The sequence below is a fragment of the Stegodyphus dumicola genome, chromosome 9, assembly GCF_044657685.1.
Source record: "Stegodyphus dumicola isolate Sdum_Otavi_A_Nest chromosome 9, ASM4465768v1".
Lineage (NCBI taxonomy): Eukaryota > Metazoa > Arthropoda > Arachnida > Araneae > Eresidae > Stegodyphus > Stegodyphus dumicola.
The window spans coordinates 181,579,264-181,597,570 of NC_140776.1; the positions used below are offsets into that span (position 1 = coordinate 181,579,264).

Sequence of the window (18,307 nt, forward strand, 5' to 3'; positions counted from 1 at the left end):
TTATATATTGAATTGCATTTTGATCTTTTCTAATTTTATATTCTAATTTTGTAATCATAAAAAAAAATACCCGACAGCACGGATACTCTGAGATAATTTCATAACCTATGTCGTTCCTTTGAATAGCCATTAAAGGAACTGGGGGGAAACTCTGTGGTGATGGCGATAAGGAGCGCGCCTTGCGCCCTCCGATAAGTGTGAACCCTAGAGGAGAAATTTCTTACGAGTAGCGAGCAGACCGAAACAGGCAGGCTGTCGGGGAGTATGCGCGATGTTCCTAAATAAAGCTTAATTTTTATTGTGCACTATGTCTTGTTAATATTTATATTAATGCAGTAAGAACATAATCTGTGATATGGAATTCGAGGATTGCCGGTAAAAACATAACCGGAAATCTCCATATGGTAATCGGACTGGGAAGGGCGGGTTGGTCCTTACGTCAAATCGCAGCTGATACCCACACAGATGAGAGCATGGTGCATCGGCTATGGCTAACATGGTTGGAACAAGGAAATGTGGGAAGAAGGAGGGGTGCAGGCGCAGCCAGAGTGACGTCAGCACGCGTGGATCGGCACATCCGCCGACAAGCAGCTGTGGTGGTCCCGCAAGTCACTTGTACAGCGATTCTGCAGCATGTGCAAGATACTCTGGATGTTCCCGTGTCGACCAGAACCATTTCCCGTCGATTGGTTGAACATGGCCTGCACTCACGGCATCCGTTAAGAAGACTGCCATTGACCCCACAGCATAGACGCAATGTTTAGAATGGTGCCGGACTGGAGCTATATGGATGATAGAATGGCGAAACGTCCTGTTCTCAGATGAGTCACGCTTCTGTTTATTCAGTGACAGTCGCCGCATACGTGTGTGGCGTCGACATGGAGACAGATCTAATCCGGCAGTAACTGCGGAACGCCCACCACGCGACAACGTGGCATAATGGTTTGAGGCGCTATTGCCTACGATTCCAGGTCACCTTTTGTTCGAATTCAGGGCACTATGACGGCCCAACGATACTTGGATAATGTACCTGCGGCCGGTGGCTACCTTCAGGGACTGTCTAATGCAATTTTTCAGCAGGATAACGCCTGACAACACAGTACTCGCATCTGCCAACATGCTCTGCAAGGTATACAGATGCTTCCCTGGCCGCCGTACTCTCCTGACCTGTCACCAATCGAAGATGTGTGGGATGCGATTGGACACCGTTTGGGGACTCTGCCCCTGCCTAGTTCAGAAGACGAAATGTGGCAAATGGTTGAAAGGGAATGGAGAGCCATCCTTCAGGGCACCATCCGCACTTTTATTGACTCTAAGCCTAGATGTGTTTCTTCGAACATCGCTGTCCGCGGTGGTCCTACATCCTACTGAGCCGACACCGTTCTCACTCTGTATTCTGACTATCATTTTGAAATAAAGATCACTTATTGCTACTTGCTGTCTCTGTCTTTTTTCCAAATTTCATCACTTTCTGACTACTCCTTCTTGGTGTTGCATTTTCAATGTTGAGTAGTGTATTAGATTATGATTCTAAAACAATAAAACCTGATGAGAATATTATTGACATATTCTTAACATTTGATTATAAATTAGCATTTATTACTTGTATAAAAATTGTTTTGATATATCAAATGCGTGAAAAAATTACAAGCTAAAGGCACAAGAAAATTATAAAAGAATATTACTGAATAATACTTAAAACAAGGGGGAAAATCAACCTCAAATTATTCTGACTCATTTTTTAACTGACCCCTCACAATCATAAAGAAGTCAATTTTTAGCAATTTTTGTCATACAGCTGTCAAATATTTTTCATTTTAAGTCTGTGAAAATAAAGTTTGCATAAGAACTTTTGAAAACATGGTGTATATATTATACAGTCAAACGCAATGTGAAACTAACTTTTGGTCACATCCAACTTTCTGTACACTTAATGTTATCTTACACAACTATAGTAAACTCCCAAAAGTACACAATTCAGATATAATAAATTCTGTGAATATGTTTGACTTTTTTTTTAACCCAAAAGGATCCTAGCCCAGAAGGGCTATTAAGTTTCAAAATGGCATTTTGTGTCAAATCACTAAAAACACTGACTCACTTTCAAATTGTTCCCACCAAATATTATTGCCCTGTACTATATTTAAAGATATTACATAATGAAGAATCTGCAATGAATGTATGTATGTTTCTTGCACTGTGAGAAAAAAAAAACAGTACCTAGAGCCATCAAATTTTGAATAATGTAATCCTTCATCTGAAAGCCCAAATTTTGAATTGTTTTGTTATCTATTTTGTATTTCATAAAACTTTAACAAATTTCTGATTAACAAACTCAATGATTTCAAAGCCAGTAGTGGCAACATTGTACAGGATAAAACACCTTTACCTCCAACACACGAGAACTGTCTATTGGATGCTATTTTTAAATATTTGTAACACAAAAGGGCATTATACCAAATGCTCTTTGGCTCTTGAATCATGTATGTGTATGTAAATGAAAAAAATGCCTCTTTGGGCATAATATAAAATTTGAAAGCCTTCAGATTTTTTTCCGAACATTCTATAATTTTGAACTAAAAAATTACTAATCTTTAAATTCTTCATATTTAGGTTATTAGGATAATGAAAAACACTGGGGATAGTGGATGATGAATGTAGCAAAAATTGACCAAAAACCTAAAGGAAATTTTTTGATATAAAACCATTTTAATGGTTTTAACTGTATTATTTGTATAAAACAGCTTGTGTGTAATTTTTTTTTAAAAGAAGTTATGAGCATTTGAATACTTTTGTTTAAATTTTTGGTGACATTCAACCCTTTGTCATACAGGTGAGGATATGTAGTTACCCAGTTGGTGCACATGATGTGAAGGTTAATTTTTCAGTTATCTTTGCTTAATATGGTGTAGGAAACCCGTTGGCATCCAAAACAGCTTGCAGTCTACTTGGAATGGATAAATACAGTTCCTGTATGTTGTTTGCCAAGGGAATATTATACCATTCTTATTGCAAAACGGTGGCAAGTTCAGATAACCATGTTGGCGGTGGATAACGAGAACGTACTTTCCGTTCCAATGTAGACCACAAAGGTTCGATAATATTCAGGTCTGGTGACTGTGGTGGCCAGGAGAGATGGGACAACTCATCCTCATGCTCAGAAAACCAGTCCTGGACAATGTGAGCTGTGTGAACAGGGGCTTTGTCGTCTTGGAAGACACCATCACCATCGGGGAACAAAGTTTGTACCATGGGATGAACTTGATCGGCCAAAATGTTCACATAAGTCTTGGCAGTCATGTGCCCTGACACAGTTATCATGGGGCTAGCAGAGAACCATGATATGGCTGCCCAAACCATAACAGAACCCCCGCCATGTTTCACTCTTGGCAACAAGCAGTCTGTATTATAGGCTTGAGATGGCGTTCTCCAGACGTAAACTCGGCCAGAAGTAGGAAACAATGTGAAAGAAAACTCGTCAGACCATATTACTCGCTTCCACTGCTCTATAGTCCAGGCTTTATGACCTAAACACCACCTTTTCCTGTTACGGGCATCAGCATCACTGATGAGCGGCTTCTCAATTGCAGCACGGCCAGCAATTCCCTGTTTATGAAGCTCCCTTCTAATTGTTTTGGTACTCACAAGATTCGGTAACACAACATTCATTTCAGCAGTAACTTTTGCAGCTGTGGTCTTCTTATTTTTCGTCACAATTGCCCTTAATGATCATCTGTCATGATCACTCAGGACACACTTTCGTCCGCACTGTGATTTAGCAGATGATGTTTTTCCACTTTTCAAATATGCAGAATAAATCTTCGATACAGTACCTCTTAAATTTATGCAACACACTAAACACTAAACACCTCGGCACCTTGAAACACTAAACACCTCGGCTACCTTGCTTACAGAAGCACCTACCATACGTGCTGCAACAATTTGCCCACGTTCAAAGTCTGTTAACTCTGACATAATTCAATGACAACCTCACATAACAGTACTCCGACAACAACTGAACTGTTTAGCACATTTACGAAGTTGTATAGGTGGCGTCAGTAGTCAAAAACGCCAGCACCACCAACATATTTCATTAAAATCAATCTTTCTTTTCAAACATGCATTTCACAAGGTGTTTCCATATTTTTGTCCATCCACTGTAAATAACATGTATGCTGAGCAATGAAATAAAAAATATATCAATTTAATCATCATAATGTACAAAATAATACCTTACATGCAGTTTGATAAAAACTCTGAAAATAAAATAGTTCAACAAAAAAGAAGACCTAAAGTTATCATTTTTTTTTATTATTATTATTTGGACATATAATATTTTTCATTATTTTTCTGGTTATAAAAATTTATATACATATAATCAATTCATTTCATGTGATTTTTACAATTTAAAGTTTTACAGTGTGAAAAAAAATTAAAAAAAAAAAAAAAAAGAGAGAGAGAGAGAGAGAAAATAAAGAAAAGAAAAAAGGGGAGAAGAAAAGAAAGGAAAAAAAAAGAAAAAGAGATCACAACTGCACAACTGCACTTTTGAATTTGATATGGCCACTGTGGTGGATTTGCAGATTACAAAATAATAATAATAATAATAACAATAATTATAAGAAAGTAAGGTACTATTCAGTTTTGAGGGCCGTAAAAAAATTGCAGTGAAAATGTATGCGCAAAAGCGCCAAATCTAGCAAATGCACCCATTTAACAGCGTGCCACATCTAGCGTATGCATTGATTTCAGATTGCGTAAATTTAGATAGTTCTATATTTCTTAAGACGCCATTGACATACTAGTTTAATTTTTAAATCCTTTTTTGATATCCTTTGGATTTAACAATTTGGGAATTGCCCATGACGAAAAGTCGGCAATAGAGTTTTGGGTAAAGTGCAGTATCACCCACTGCTTGACGCATTTTTAAGAATTGCACATACTCGGTATCCATGTGCCCATCAACCTATTTTCACTTAAATCTTATAGAATTGTACAAAAATGGCACTGCGCACACCCTTAACCTTATCTATGTATACGTTGACCTATTTTCGCTTAAAAAGTAAAAGAAAATTAACAAAAATTCAATTTTTTTACCCTTGTAAAAAGCGGCAAACAAATAAGTGAGCGATTCTGCACTACTGAATTCCGATTCTGAATATTTTAAAAGAAAAGGATCATTCATTATAGAAAATTATGTTTGAACAACCAACGAAATGAAATTATGCTTTAGCGATAAGTCGGTAGCGAAATAGCAATGCAGGCATCCATTCAATTATGTTTAGCAATTTTTATATAAATTATAATAATGATCTGAAATAGTTATTTACTCTTATGCTTCCATTCAGTCATGTTTAGCCTTTTTCATATAAATTATAATAATAAAAAAGTATTATATGAAATTAAACTTTCATCTAAATTAAAACATCAATCTTAGTTATTTTATTATACTTCCTTTCTTACATTAGAGTTGCCGCAATTATTTTTGGCAGCGCTGGCACCAACAATAGTTTGGCGATTTTTTATGGCCCTCGAAACCGAATAGTACCGAAAGTAATAATAATATAAATGCACATTTTTAACAATGGACTCTCCATGTTTATTTATACTTTAAAAGTACAGATCAATATTGCATACTCAGAAATCAGTATAAACTTACGGGTTTTCATAATCTGGTCCTCTTCCAGTGCAAAATATAGGATTTAACTCATCTTTTGGGAATGCATATTTTAAGTAGTTATCATACCCAAACTGGAACATCTTACGAGCTTCTTCTTTCATTTGTAAACGCAAGCTCTCATTAAAACTTCCATACTTTTTTGTATATCTTTCAGGTGTTTGAAGGAAAATACTGTAATTTTCTACAGTTTTCTTAATTAGTGATCTTGATTTGTAGTTAACATTTGTATCATGATTGCATGAATAAGGAGATGTAAGAACACAAAGTTGAAACAAAGAGAAGAAAAGAATTATCCAAAATGAAATATGCATATCCATTATCAACCATCATTCCGCTTATAAAGTAAAATCTGAAATTTAAAAAAAAAAAAAAAAATTAATGCACATTTTTTAAATGACTTAACAAAAAATTCTTAATTCAACAATATTTAAATATTAATAGTATAGGTGATATATCACAATACATTACTTTTTTTTCTTCTCTTTTTAGATATCAAGTTAAATATTCAGAACGTTATATGGAAAAAATAAAACAAAATATACCTCTGCATCTATAATGGAAAAAAGGGATATACAGTCAAAAGTCGTTAATTCGGACACCCATAATCCGGACCTCAAAGCTAAAAACTTTCTGCGCATGCGCCGTTTTGACGCATGCGCATAGGCGTTTAAGCGTGTGCGTAAGACCTTTACGACTGCGCATTTGCATGTGCACAAGCGCAGAATACGTTTTCGCTGCGCGTTTAATGTATAATGTACAGTATAAGCTAAAATTATCTAATTGTCTATTTCAGTTAATGTTGATGATTGCGTTGTCCCTTAATCTTCGAATTGGATCCAGCTTATTATTTTTTGCAGACTGTAAGAGCAATTTTATAAAAGTAAGCTTGAACTTTCGATTATGTCAAATAGAATTTCCGATGCTGGAGCTCCCAAAGGATCTACAAAAACGAAAGTATGTTTCGATGTCCATCAAACAAAAAGTGGAATTGCTCCAAAAAATGGATAAAGACATATCCTTTGTTTATCTAACCGTTCCGAAATCTGTTTATCAATTTCACGCTGCTCTGCGTGGGGGGAGGGGGAACGTGGCAGCGCGTAATGAACTGGAAGTTGATCCGTCAACACTATCGTTATCTTCAGGGCAGATGTTTTTATTTTATTCGGCTTATAATTCCTTATTAAATGTAGTATTTCATTTCGATGTACTTCGTTTTTGATATGATTTAAATCTTTGTCTTTGATATGATTAAATCCTCATCATTATAAATATCACGAATACAAATCAAATAGTTTTCTGGTTGCAATTTTCTAATTTCGGCTATGCATAATGTATGCTTTACGCATGTGCGCGTTGAAAGAAATGTTTAATAAAGTAAACAAATAAATATTAAGCTTTTTTTTTTTTGTAAATTTTGATACCCTTTAGATCATAATTGTTCATTATTTTATAAATTACGGTTTCATATTTTTAATTTTATAATTTCTGCATGCCATCTTACCAGATTTAAACTGATGATCTATAATCCGGAATCACCGAAGTCCCGACGAGTCTGGATTAAAGACTTTTGACTGTAAAATGTATATATAAGATGTAAAATAAGAATATAAGGAAACTGAAAATAACAGAAGTGATAAATAAATATACATGAAATTTAAATCTACTATCGCAAACATAAAAATTAGAGCAGTGTAATAATGATTGCACCACCATTCGATAAACAGCATGACAATAGCACAGTAGATGTTCAGTAATAAAAACAATGCAAAAAATCTTTTATAACAGGGTGATAGTATCTCTACATATAATAAAAGAAATAGTCTGTCTGTGTGTGTCTTTCGTTCATGCTGCGCATATAATAGACCCAGGGCTCCAAAATTTGGTACAAGGTGCATCTAGACAAGAGCCAGTGCACCTCGAAGCGATTTTTTTCAAAATTCGAATAAGATTTTCTTTATCTTTTTTGATGAAATTGTATCATTTTGAATAGTCTCATTCTTTTAGAAATGTGGTTTTGGCAACAGTTTTTCATTTAATGCTTTATATACTGGACTCCTGACTGTTGAAAATATGAGATAAAATATTATTAATTATATTTTCCTTTGTAGATTTTTTTTAATAAAATATTATTAATTATATTTTCCTTTGCAGATTTTTTTGTTTGCTTGTTTGTTTTTTTTCTTCCCCCATGTTATTTATTGCTTATTTCACTGTTTTTAAGATATTGAAAAGTTTTCCATATTTTTTTTAAGGAAACAAAGTTTTTAACTTCCTTTTATACCATTTGAATTCTTAAGATTTTGCAACAGGAAGTTGGTTAATTTATTTATTAGGATAATTAATATTTGTATTAAGGGATATTGCTTATTTCATTGTAATTTTGTTTTTCTTTTAATTATATAAAAAGTTTTGTATGATTTTTTTTAGGAAACAAATTTCTTAATTTCTTTTATACCATTTGAATTAAAATTTTGCAATGGGAAGTTGGTTAATTTATTTATTAGGATAATTAATATTTGTATTAAGGGATATTACTTATTTCATTGTAATTTTTTATTTATTTATTTTTTTGATAAAGTTGTTCTGCAGAGTAAAAATGTGTGGTTTTTAAATTTAATGTCTGGTGTTCCCTTTAGGCATTTTCCCGGTACATTTAAAAGCCAGATGAAGGCTGGCTGCGTAGTGGTTAGTAAAAGATAAATGAAATGGCCAAACCACATAATACACATTTAAAAAAATGAATATTCATTTATAAATTAAAGCTATAAATTAATAGCCAGTTGCTCAAACTATACCATAATACAGTAGAACCTTGAGATACAAGTTTAATTTGTTCCAGCATTGAGCTCATATAGCAAATTTCTTGTAACTAGAAACAAACTTTCCCTCTGAAAATAATGGAAATCCAGTTAATCCATTCCAAACCCCCAAAAATCTCACTGCCGTCTCATCTTCAGTCGATGTACCTGGTGTTTTTCAGAGAAGATCGAAGTACAGATTCTTAGCATTATCGTAAATGACAGCTTCCGACACCGAATTGCCTTTTAACTGCTTTTCGTTAATCCATACCAACAACGGCTTCTCAACATCTTCTAGGAGTTTTGGACGGTAACTCCTTTAATTAAGTTTCTTAATTTTTTCTTTCTTCTTCAGAATAGTGTAGATCATTTATGTCGAACAGCCTTAAGTCTTCGCCAATTCCATCACTCTTACACCACACTTATGTTTATCTATGATTTCTTTTTAATGTCAATGGCCATGGCTTTCTTTTTCTTCTTTGCAGCACTATCTAAGGTAACAATTTTCTTGGAAGGCATCATAAAATAATTATTTTCACATTAAAAGTAAAAAAACAATTAACTCACAGTGCACAAACACATAGATCAAAGTACACTGAATGATCTGACAAGGTGATCGCCGAGTCGAGCCGGATCGAGAAACGCGCCAAGCGCATCAACAGCTTGGCTCGTAGCTCGTTACTCTAGTCAATGCTCATATTCAAAGACGAATTTTTCACTTGTGCTTTTATTTTTCGTATCTCGAATTTCTCATGTATAGAGGGGCTCGTATCACGAGGTTCTACTGTGTAGTAAAACCTCTTGTGGCTGCACTTCTGAAAATTGGCCAGTATTTTTGAAAACAGATTCAAGTAATGGAATTCACTATCAAAAATCCTGGTTTTGAAGATAACGCCATCCTTACAAAATTAAAATCATCTGCAACTGTGGGTCTAGTCAAAGTGATTATAACTTTAGTACGAGTGCAAAATTATTATAATGCTAAAGTTATAATCACTGTCACTAAGTGGCAATACCTTCTAAGCCCCAAATTTTTTAATAAAGATTATCATTTTCGGTTAATCTTCGAATTATGGTAACTTGGCAATTTTTTGGCAACCAAACCTGCTTTTTTTTTTTTTTTTTGACGCCATTTTGTTTTCATAAAGTAAAGGCATTTTTTGGTTGATTTTTACAATATGGTAACTGGTAGTTTGGCAACATTTTGGAGGCGATAAAGGTTACTACCTGGGACTTTGGTAATAATGTGAGCAGTACTCAGTTCCGATTACGCATTATTTTGTGTGAGGGAAATGAGAGATCATGGGATATGTCATGTGATATTAATGGACGAATTACGGTTCTTTAATCGGAAAAGGGGGGAAATCGGGAAAAAATCTGGAAATTTTGTATTTGGCTTTATTCTGTGTTGTGTGAAACAGTGTTCGTGAATTTTTGGATCCCATGGCCGTAACTAAAGTGAATTCGAAATGGGTATTTATGTATGTATTAATTTAATGTATGTGCTCATTTATATTTTAAGTAGTGTTTTTGAATTTAATTATATTTTAATTAAATGATAGTTATTTTGTGAATTTTACGTTTGTAGGAGTTTGGTATACGTTTCAGTTGAAGTAAACGTGCATGGAAATAATTTAAATATCTGACACTAAGTATTTGTAATGCTTGCGGTATGAATTCGTTGGTGACGTGTATAATGTAATAGATGATTTAGAGGTAAAAGTTTTTGGATATTTTATTTATTTTATGTGTGGAAATGTTCATTACTTTTTCGCGATCAGGTAATTTCATATATGTTCTTTTTACCGGGTTTAAAGATTGAGAAAATTGTCACGTATTTTCGTGAAATTTTTCTAATTTATGAGAAAAAAGCAGTGTACATGGATATAGTGAAGAGTGTGCGCAATGCCATTTTTGTGCAATTCTGGGATGTTTTTTTAAGTAAAAATAAGTCGGCGTGTACATGGTTTAGTGATATTTTAATTAAATGATAGTTATTTTGTGAATTTTATGTTTGTAGGAATTTGGTATACGTTTAAGTTGAAGTAAACGTGCATGGAAATAATTTAAATACTTGATACTAAGTATTTGTAATGTTTGCGGTATGAATTCGTTGGTGACGTGTATAATGTAATAGATGATTTAGAGGTAAAAGTTTTTGGATATTTTATTTATTTTATATGTGGAAATGTTCATATTTGGAAAGGGTAAATACTTTTTCGCGATCAGGTAATTTCATATATGTTCTTTTTACCGGGTTTAAAAATTGAGAAAATTGTCACGTATTTTCGTGAAATTTTTCTAATTTATGAGAAAAAAGCAGTGTACATGGATATAGTGAAGAGTGTGCGCAATGCCATTTTTGTGCAATTCTGGGATGTTTTTTTAAGTAAAAATAAGTCGGCGTGTACATGGTTTAGTGATATTTTAATTAAATGATAGTTATTTTGTGAATTTTATGTTTGTAGGAATTTGGTATACGTTTAAGTTGAAGTAAACGTGCATGGAAATAATTTAAATATTTGATACTAAGTATTTGTAATGCTTGCGGTATGAATTCGTTGGTGACATGTATAATGTAATAGATGATTTAGAGGTAAAATTTTTGGATATTTTATTTATTTTATATGTGGAAATGTTCATATTTGGAAAGGGTAAATACTTTTTCGCGGTCAGGTAATTTCATATATGTTCTTTTTACCGGGTTTAAAGATTGAGAAAATTGTCATGTATTTTCGTGAAATTTTTCTAATTTATGAGAAAAAAGCAGTGTACATGGATATAGTGAAGAGTGTGCGCAATGCCATTTTTGTGCAATTCTGGGATGTTTTTTTAAGTAAAAATAAGTCGGCGTGTACATGGTTTATGTGTATGTGTTATTTTGAAAAACGCGTAAGGAGTATGGTATTGTGCACTTTTTCCCAATTTTGCAGTGAATATTTGTCATGATTAAGCAGTTTTGTTAGATAAAATTTCTAGCGGAAATGTAATTCGGCTAGTAGATTGTTGGAAGAAGTGTTCAGTAGATAAAAAGAAAAGAAACATGTCTTTACTTCGTGAAGACAAAATGGCGGCGGGAAAAAAAAATAGAGGGTTGCTGTAGGAGAGTTGGTCGCCAAAAAAAACGCCAAGTTACCATAATGTAAAGATCAACCCATTTTTTTTTTTTTTTTTTAACTCAACATTTTTTTCCAACAATCTGCTAGCCGAATTATGCTTATGCTAGAACTTTTAAGGAACAAAAGTGCTTAATCATAACGAAGATTAGGTGCGAAATTGGGAGAAAGTGCAGAATCGCCCACTGCTTGCCGCATTTTTAAGAATTGCACATATACGGTATCCATGCACACGTCAACCTATTTTCACTAAAAAAAAAAAATCCCAGAATTGCACAAAAATGGCATTGCGCACACTCTTGACTTTATCCATGTACACTGCTATAGTCCTAGCTAGTAACCTTTATCACCTTACCAAAACTACCTGTTACCATATTCCAAAGATTAGTGGCATTTTCTATTAAAAATTATTTTATACTTACTTTTTGTTATAATTGTGCTTCTGAGGATTACGGATTTACTGCTACTGGAATTAACATGCACAAAATAGTCTTCGTCATAGTTTTTATTTTTAATATTGACACAGAACAGAAAAATAAATATTTATCTGTTGAAAATAAAATTAATAAATTAATAATGACAGGAAGTATAACATTTGAGATTTCATACAGGAAGAAATACTGAAGCTTCTAAAGGAATTAGATGATGACTTCTGTTACCCACAGATAACATAAAAATTCTAAAACTGCAACAAATAATCTAAGGCTACTGTAGAATGTGATAATAATTTAGGAGAAACATATAATTAATTTGATCTCAGATGAAATGTATAGTCTTCATGAGTTTATCTGCAAAGGTTTCTATGTGATCTGGGTTATTCCAATTATTTAATTTGATTCTTTATTGGCAAAGGAGAATGTAAAGAATTTTGTAAGTGATCTGAACTTGCTGCCAGGAATGTTTGTAGCATCAGAAGATCGTTGTTGATGTGTTGCTGTTTACAATGAATGCATTTGTGATCCGAAACCCTTTCTTCATCTGTGACTTTCCAGTCTTGAATCACGTAAGTAATATTACTTGGTAGAAAGAGTTACATAACATGTAGACATGGCAACCCTGGGATATCGCTTATTATTTAGGTCAGATAGAAGAATGCTAGCCCACCTTCTGGTGGGCTAGCATTATTAGAATTTAGAGCAACAGGAGTGGCAACAGGGCCAGTGTGACCACATATTAGAAATTTTAGAATCCAGAGAAGCACTGAAAAAAAAAATTAGGAATGCCAAAATTATTAGAATTTAGAGCAGTAGCTGGCAGCAGAATTTACGACCCGCAGAGATTAACTAAAAGATACAGACACAGTAAGTGATCTTGAAATCTTAAAAAAAAAAAAAAAAAAAAAAAGCATTGATCCTAATAGCGCATTCCTTTTTTTTATTTTGTTGCCTCTTTTGTTTTATGATTCATAACTTGTGTGATACTGATATCAGAGTGGCAAAATGTATGAAACAGTACCTGCCCCCACCCCCTATAACTATTCACTGGTTGAAAGTATGATCCTGGACAACATCAATCAATGTATTATTACTTGGCTATGATGCAACTTCCTTGTCAGCAGGTGTTTGAAAGTTACATGTAGGAAATCAGTTAGTTGGGAGAAAAATGGCATTTATGGCACATCTGCTACTCTTTTTTTTTTTTTTTTTTTTTTTTTTTAATATTATATTCTGGATTCCTATACTTTGTACAGAGGAACTTTTGTATTACTTTATTCTATTTATTTATTTTTTGACTGGTGGTTCAATGGTTCGGAGATCTGGACATTAAATCATTCTTGATGTTGGATGTTCAGATTTTAGACCTTTTATGACTATGAAAATTGTGCGAAATCCAACTGCACAGAGAACAGATAAATTCTTTGTGAAAAATATTTTAAATATCAGCTTAGAATTTTTTAAATATTTATTGAGCACAAAAATCTATTCTTCAGCAGTTTTTCTGCTTATGATTATTCATATTATTGTAATTCTATATCTAGAGTACAATAATTTGAAATTACTGAAATAATTATGGAATCCTTTGTAGTTCTGCTATTTCACGAGTACAAAAATTAAAATATGTTAATAAAATATTTTTTTTAATTTAATGAAAACCTTCTTCCAACAAGAAAGAAAAGTCAGAAGCTATTTAATTACATTCACATAATTTACATACCTTACATGAATGTGTAAAACATGAAAAGCAGAGTAAGGTTAAAATTCTTCTAATTTTTATTATTTACAGGTTTCAGAATCAAAAATACGAATATAAGTATACATAGCCATGTTAGTAAAATCCTTATCCAGAACACAAGTAAAAATTCAAAATTAGAAAAGAATATTTAAAAAAAAAGAAAAAAATACTGAAATCAAAACAAACCTTTAAATAATTTTAAGACAATGAGATTTCTGTAATATGTTTTAATACAATGAAACTCAGCAACATAATTTTTTTATATACCTTCATCAAAATTCAAATTTTTTAACCTTTCCAATGTTTGAAAGGATTGTTAGTACTCTTCTGTTATCAGGACCAGATTCAGAAATGTATGTATGTATGCATATATGTTAATAAAATATTTCATTATGTTCATGCATGCATCTATGTATGTAGGTATGCATGTTTGCATATACACACACACATATACATGAATATATCCATACATACAAATATGTACATACATATATACACTTCTAAATCCAGTCCTGATAACAGAAAAGTACTGGATTGTTTATAAAAAGCATAAAGGTAATTTTAGCAAATGCTAAAATATGGAAAATCTTTTAATGTCTGAAATTTATCTTTTAATGTTCCTAATATGTAACTCAATGCTCTTGCTTTTAAATTCAATACCGATCGATTTCAAAAATATTTGTTAACGCATCTAATTAAAATTATTACTCATCTGTTTAAAATTATTAAATAAAAAGTGCTACATAAGTAAAAGCACTACGCAATCTCAAAATCACAAATTTCCATGAAAGGAAATTCCATTAGCAGGGAAAATAGCCTTAATATATTCAACTGCGTTTTTAATAAATAATGATGCTACAACTGCTAATATTTTATCACATTCAAGTCACTTCTATTTTATCAATTCCAACTAATGCTTCCGCTATGTTTCTGCGTCTTTACCGATTTTTAGTTTATGAGTTTGTGATTTAATGAAACACTCCTATTTTAGCATATGGATGAACATTTCAAATTATTTTTCAGAGATAGCAAAATATGGAAAAGCTTGGAATCTGAAAACAATCTATTATCACAAAAATTAACCTGTAAGTTTTCCTAAAACTATTTCTCTTATTGACAGATCAGAAACTAATTTTTTACGCAGACTTTAAATATGTGTGACACCACAAGATCTTAAATAATAAACTGCAGTATTATACGATTGTTATAGAGAATTTTAAACTTACTTTTAATTAGAATTTTCATAAATTTTCCTCTGATAATTACAATGTACTTTATTTCAGATTAAGTAATACTTCCGTAAACTAACAGTTAGTTACCTTAACATTTTCCCGTTTCAGTGACGTCTGAAATCAGTAAACAAATCAGCAGGTCTTGTTTCAAACGTCAGCGATGCCTAAGGCATGGAGCAAAATATTTGACGTCAAACACATTTCTTGTTTACAAAAAAAAAAAAAAAAAGTTTAATATCTTAATTAATTATATTTATACTTTTAATATATTAAATCTGATATTATCAATGATTCAAACATTTAAACCAAAATTACTCATCGCATCATTTGTACAAAGGGGTTATAACACACAACCTCACTTGAAGACTCGAATTTTTTTTATCACAGTGAATAAAGTACCACTATTTTTGCCGTTCCATGCATTTTCATCTCGTCAAACACAAAACTGGATTACTTCAAGTTCCAGGAAAGAGCTATTTCAATAGCTGTGTACCTGGTGAAGCTACATATCAACGTTTCAAGAAATGGGAGCAGTAATGCATTCAACAATGCGTAATAGACACAATCGAACCACAAGGTCATTTACCATCTTGAAGGACATGGATAACTCCTGCTCTACCTTTGTCATCTGTGCTAACGCATGACGAGACAAGCAAGCAATAGAAATCGTATAATCGAGCACCAGTGCTCGGAACCGCTTCATAACTTTGCCCCAGCATCCTTATGCTAACTTGCATAAGGATGGATACCTAGCAAAGGTATCCATCCTTATGCAAGTTAGCTACTGTTGAAAAGTCAGAAATCTTCATATCAGTGCCGTTGCATACGGGAACGAGCACAAACTTAAAATCAGTTTCTCGCTTGAAATTGATCTTCAGCACCCTTATGCCCATCTGGTGTTAAAAGGTTCTCATCTGCATTCCTTTACAGAAATAGTAGATCCTGCTTCCTGAAAAGGCAGACACTGAATAAACTAGACCAGCAGATCTTAAAATATGGGTTGTGCCGCAAAATAAAACTTTTTGGTGAGAAATGACAAGATATTTGAATATTTTCTGTTAGTTTTATAGTTATGCATATTCATTTGAATTAAGTAATAATTTATAATTATACAGAGTTTGATGTTCTTTGGTAGCACAAACTAAGTCCAAACTCCACGCAGCTGTGAAGGGAATGTCTCTGTATCTGAAAAAACTGTTGAGGTTTAAGAAAGTTTCATTTATCGAACGTTTTTATAATATCAGAGCTGGAACGTAAAGGCACGTCTGGTGATTGACAACTGTCAATTTCAAGATTTAAACTAAGTCTAGAAACCAAAGATTACGCAACTGATTTAACTATAAGTTGGTTCAAACTTCCCACCGGTGTAACATTTTAAATGTAGGCAATTATCATGCAAAATCGAACACTGCAATCTTATCTAAGCTAGCGAAACCTAGGAACGTGGCTTCGAGAGGCAGAAACATTCTCTGACCTATAGTACATATACGAATGCGGATTCTGAAGTTGCTTATGGGGCCCCAAAGAAAGCATAAATAAACTAGATAAGAAAATGTAGCCTCTGAAGGCGCATGACTTTGACACGCTAACAGGCGAAATCCTTAAAACGATCAAGAAAGTGAAGTAAACGTGAGAACATCATTGTCTCCTGTTATGCATATCTGCCAATCAGATTGAAACCGACAAAAGTCACGCCGCACAAGAAAACAAGTAAATGTCCGCACTAAAAGCTAGATTACGAAGTTGTGGTCCTTAAGAACATGAAAAGCAAATTGTTTGATTAAATTGTCTTCTTTAATGATATGATAACTAAGAACTTCTAAACAATTCTTTAATGATATGATAACTAAGAACTTCTAAACAATTCTTTAATGATATGATAACTAAGAACTTCTAAACAATTTGCAGCATCACAGCCAAGTCCAGTTTCGAAAAACGCTTATGAAGTTTAGTAATGTTTGCTTGTTCTATAGGGTCGGTTTTCAAGTCATCGTGGATCAGTTTGGTTCGTGTACGATAATGAGCACTTACAATTTTTCTCAGAATCTTATTCTGTACTACCTGAAGTCTGTAGAATTTTGCCTTTGAGACTGACACCCAGGCTGCATATGCGTAGCATGGTATTTTCCTTTTAATGCATTGGCATAGCCTTCTCTTTGTTGAGAGACAGTCCATAGTAATTTCCCAGGAATGCAGAAAGTTGGTTAGCGAAAACGCAGGTTTTTCCTATGACGTTCTTAATATGGCAAGTCCATGTGAGCCTTTGGTTAATAATAACCCGCGAATAACTTTCATTATTTACACGGTTCACAATTTCCTCCAATAACTACAAGTTATTCAATGCTACTCTCCGAAACTTGCACCTCCGTACCAATAGGAGCTTTAAGGTGTTTATACCGATTCTCCAATTTATATACCACGCCTCAATATCTAAAACAAAATCCTAGAGTTCTGACTTACAATCCAAACAACCTCCGCTTAAATAATCTGAAACTAAATTTGCATTCTGGTAGCGAAACGGAAGCGAAAAGTGACAGTCTAAATCAGAGTTTTTTAAACTGTGGGTCGCGGGACCTGCAGCAGGAAGTCATTATTTCTTTAATTTCAGGAGGTCAAATATTTCTTTAATTTATTATAATTTTAGAATGTATCTGAAAACAGATAAACATAAGACAATACAGGCAACTTTGATACTTTGATACTATTGTTATTATTCTGGCCATGCGGCGGAAAATTCCTATCCCTGTTCTTTTCAGATTCCTGAGTGAATACCGAATTGGGCCTGACGTCTGAGGAAGTCCGTAAATATTCTTCGGAACATTATAGACTTGCTTTGCACGTGACGCTGTCATTTCGTCTGTTACTTATTTAAAATTTTCACATTGTTCTATGTCTTAAAATTAGAAATTAAAGATAATGACCTAAAACTGTAATGGTATATTACAGAACAAGTGAAAAAATTGACAGTTTCACTCACGCCTGTGTCGGATTTGCCCAAAACTTATGGGGACCCAAAAAATTTTCGTAAATATTATGGGGTCCTTGGGTCTTGAAAAAAAATCTCAGTGATAAAAAAGAGTCGCGACTGAAAAACGTTTAAGAAGTCCTGATCTAAATCACAATAGCTGATTAAGATTAACATAACAGAACGTTGATATAATTCATTGTTAATCGTTATTCACGCTCATTTATTACTAGAAAGCCCGGCGGTCATACGAAATGACCGCTGTTCTAGATATTATAAATTAATTATAAACAGATGATTGCTAACGTAAACAAATGTTCACGTTCCCCCTGACACGCTCAATT

The 18,307-nt window shown here is 33.3% G+C and overlaps 1 protein-coding gene across 1 annotated transcript in view; it reads right to left on the reverse strand.

The window, feature by feature from the left end:
* LOC118186206 (ER degradation-enhancing alpha-mannosidase-like protein 1) overlaps positions 1 to 15,146 on the reverse strand; it is a 49,087-nt gene extending 33,941 nt beyond the window's left edge. The window contains exons 1-2 of the mRNA XM_085824427.1: positions 14,993 to 15,146; positions 5,660 to 6,029 (exon numbers count right to left, since the gene is read on the reverse strand). Coding sequence (XP_085680553.1) covers positions 5,660 to 5,997 — 338 coding nt within the window. The 5' untranslated portion in view covers positions 5,998 to 6,029; positions 14,993 to 15,146. The remainder of the gene's footprint in view (positions 1 to 5,659; positions 6,030 to 14,992) is intronic.
* Positions 15,147 to 18,307: the final 3,161 nt, after the last annotated feature.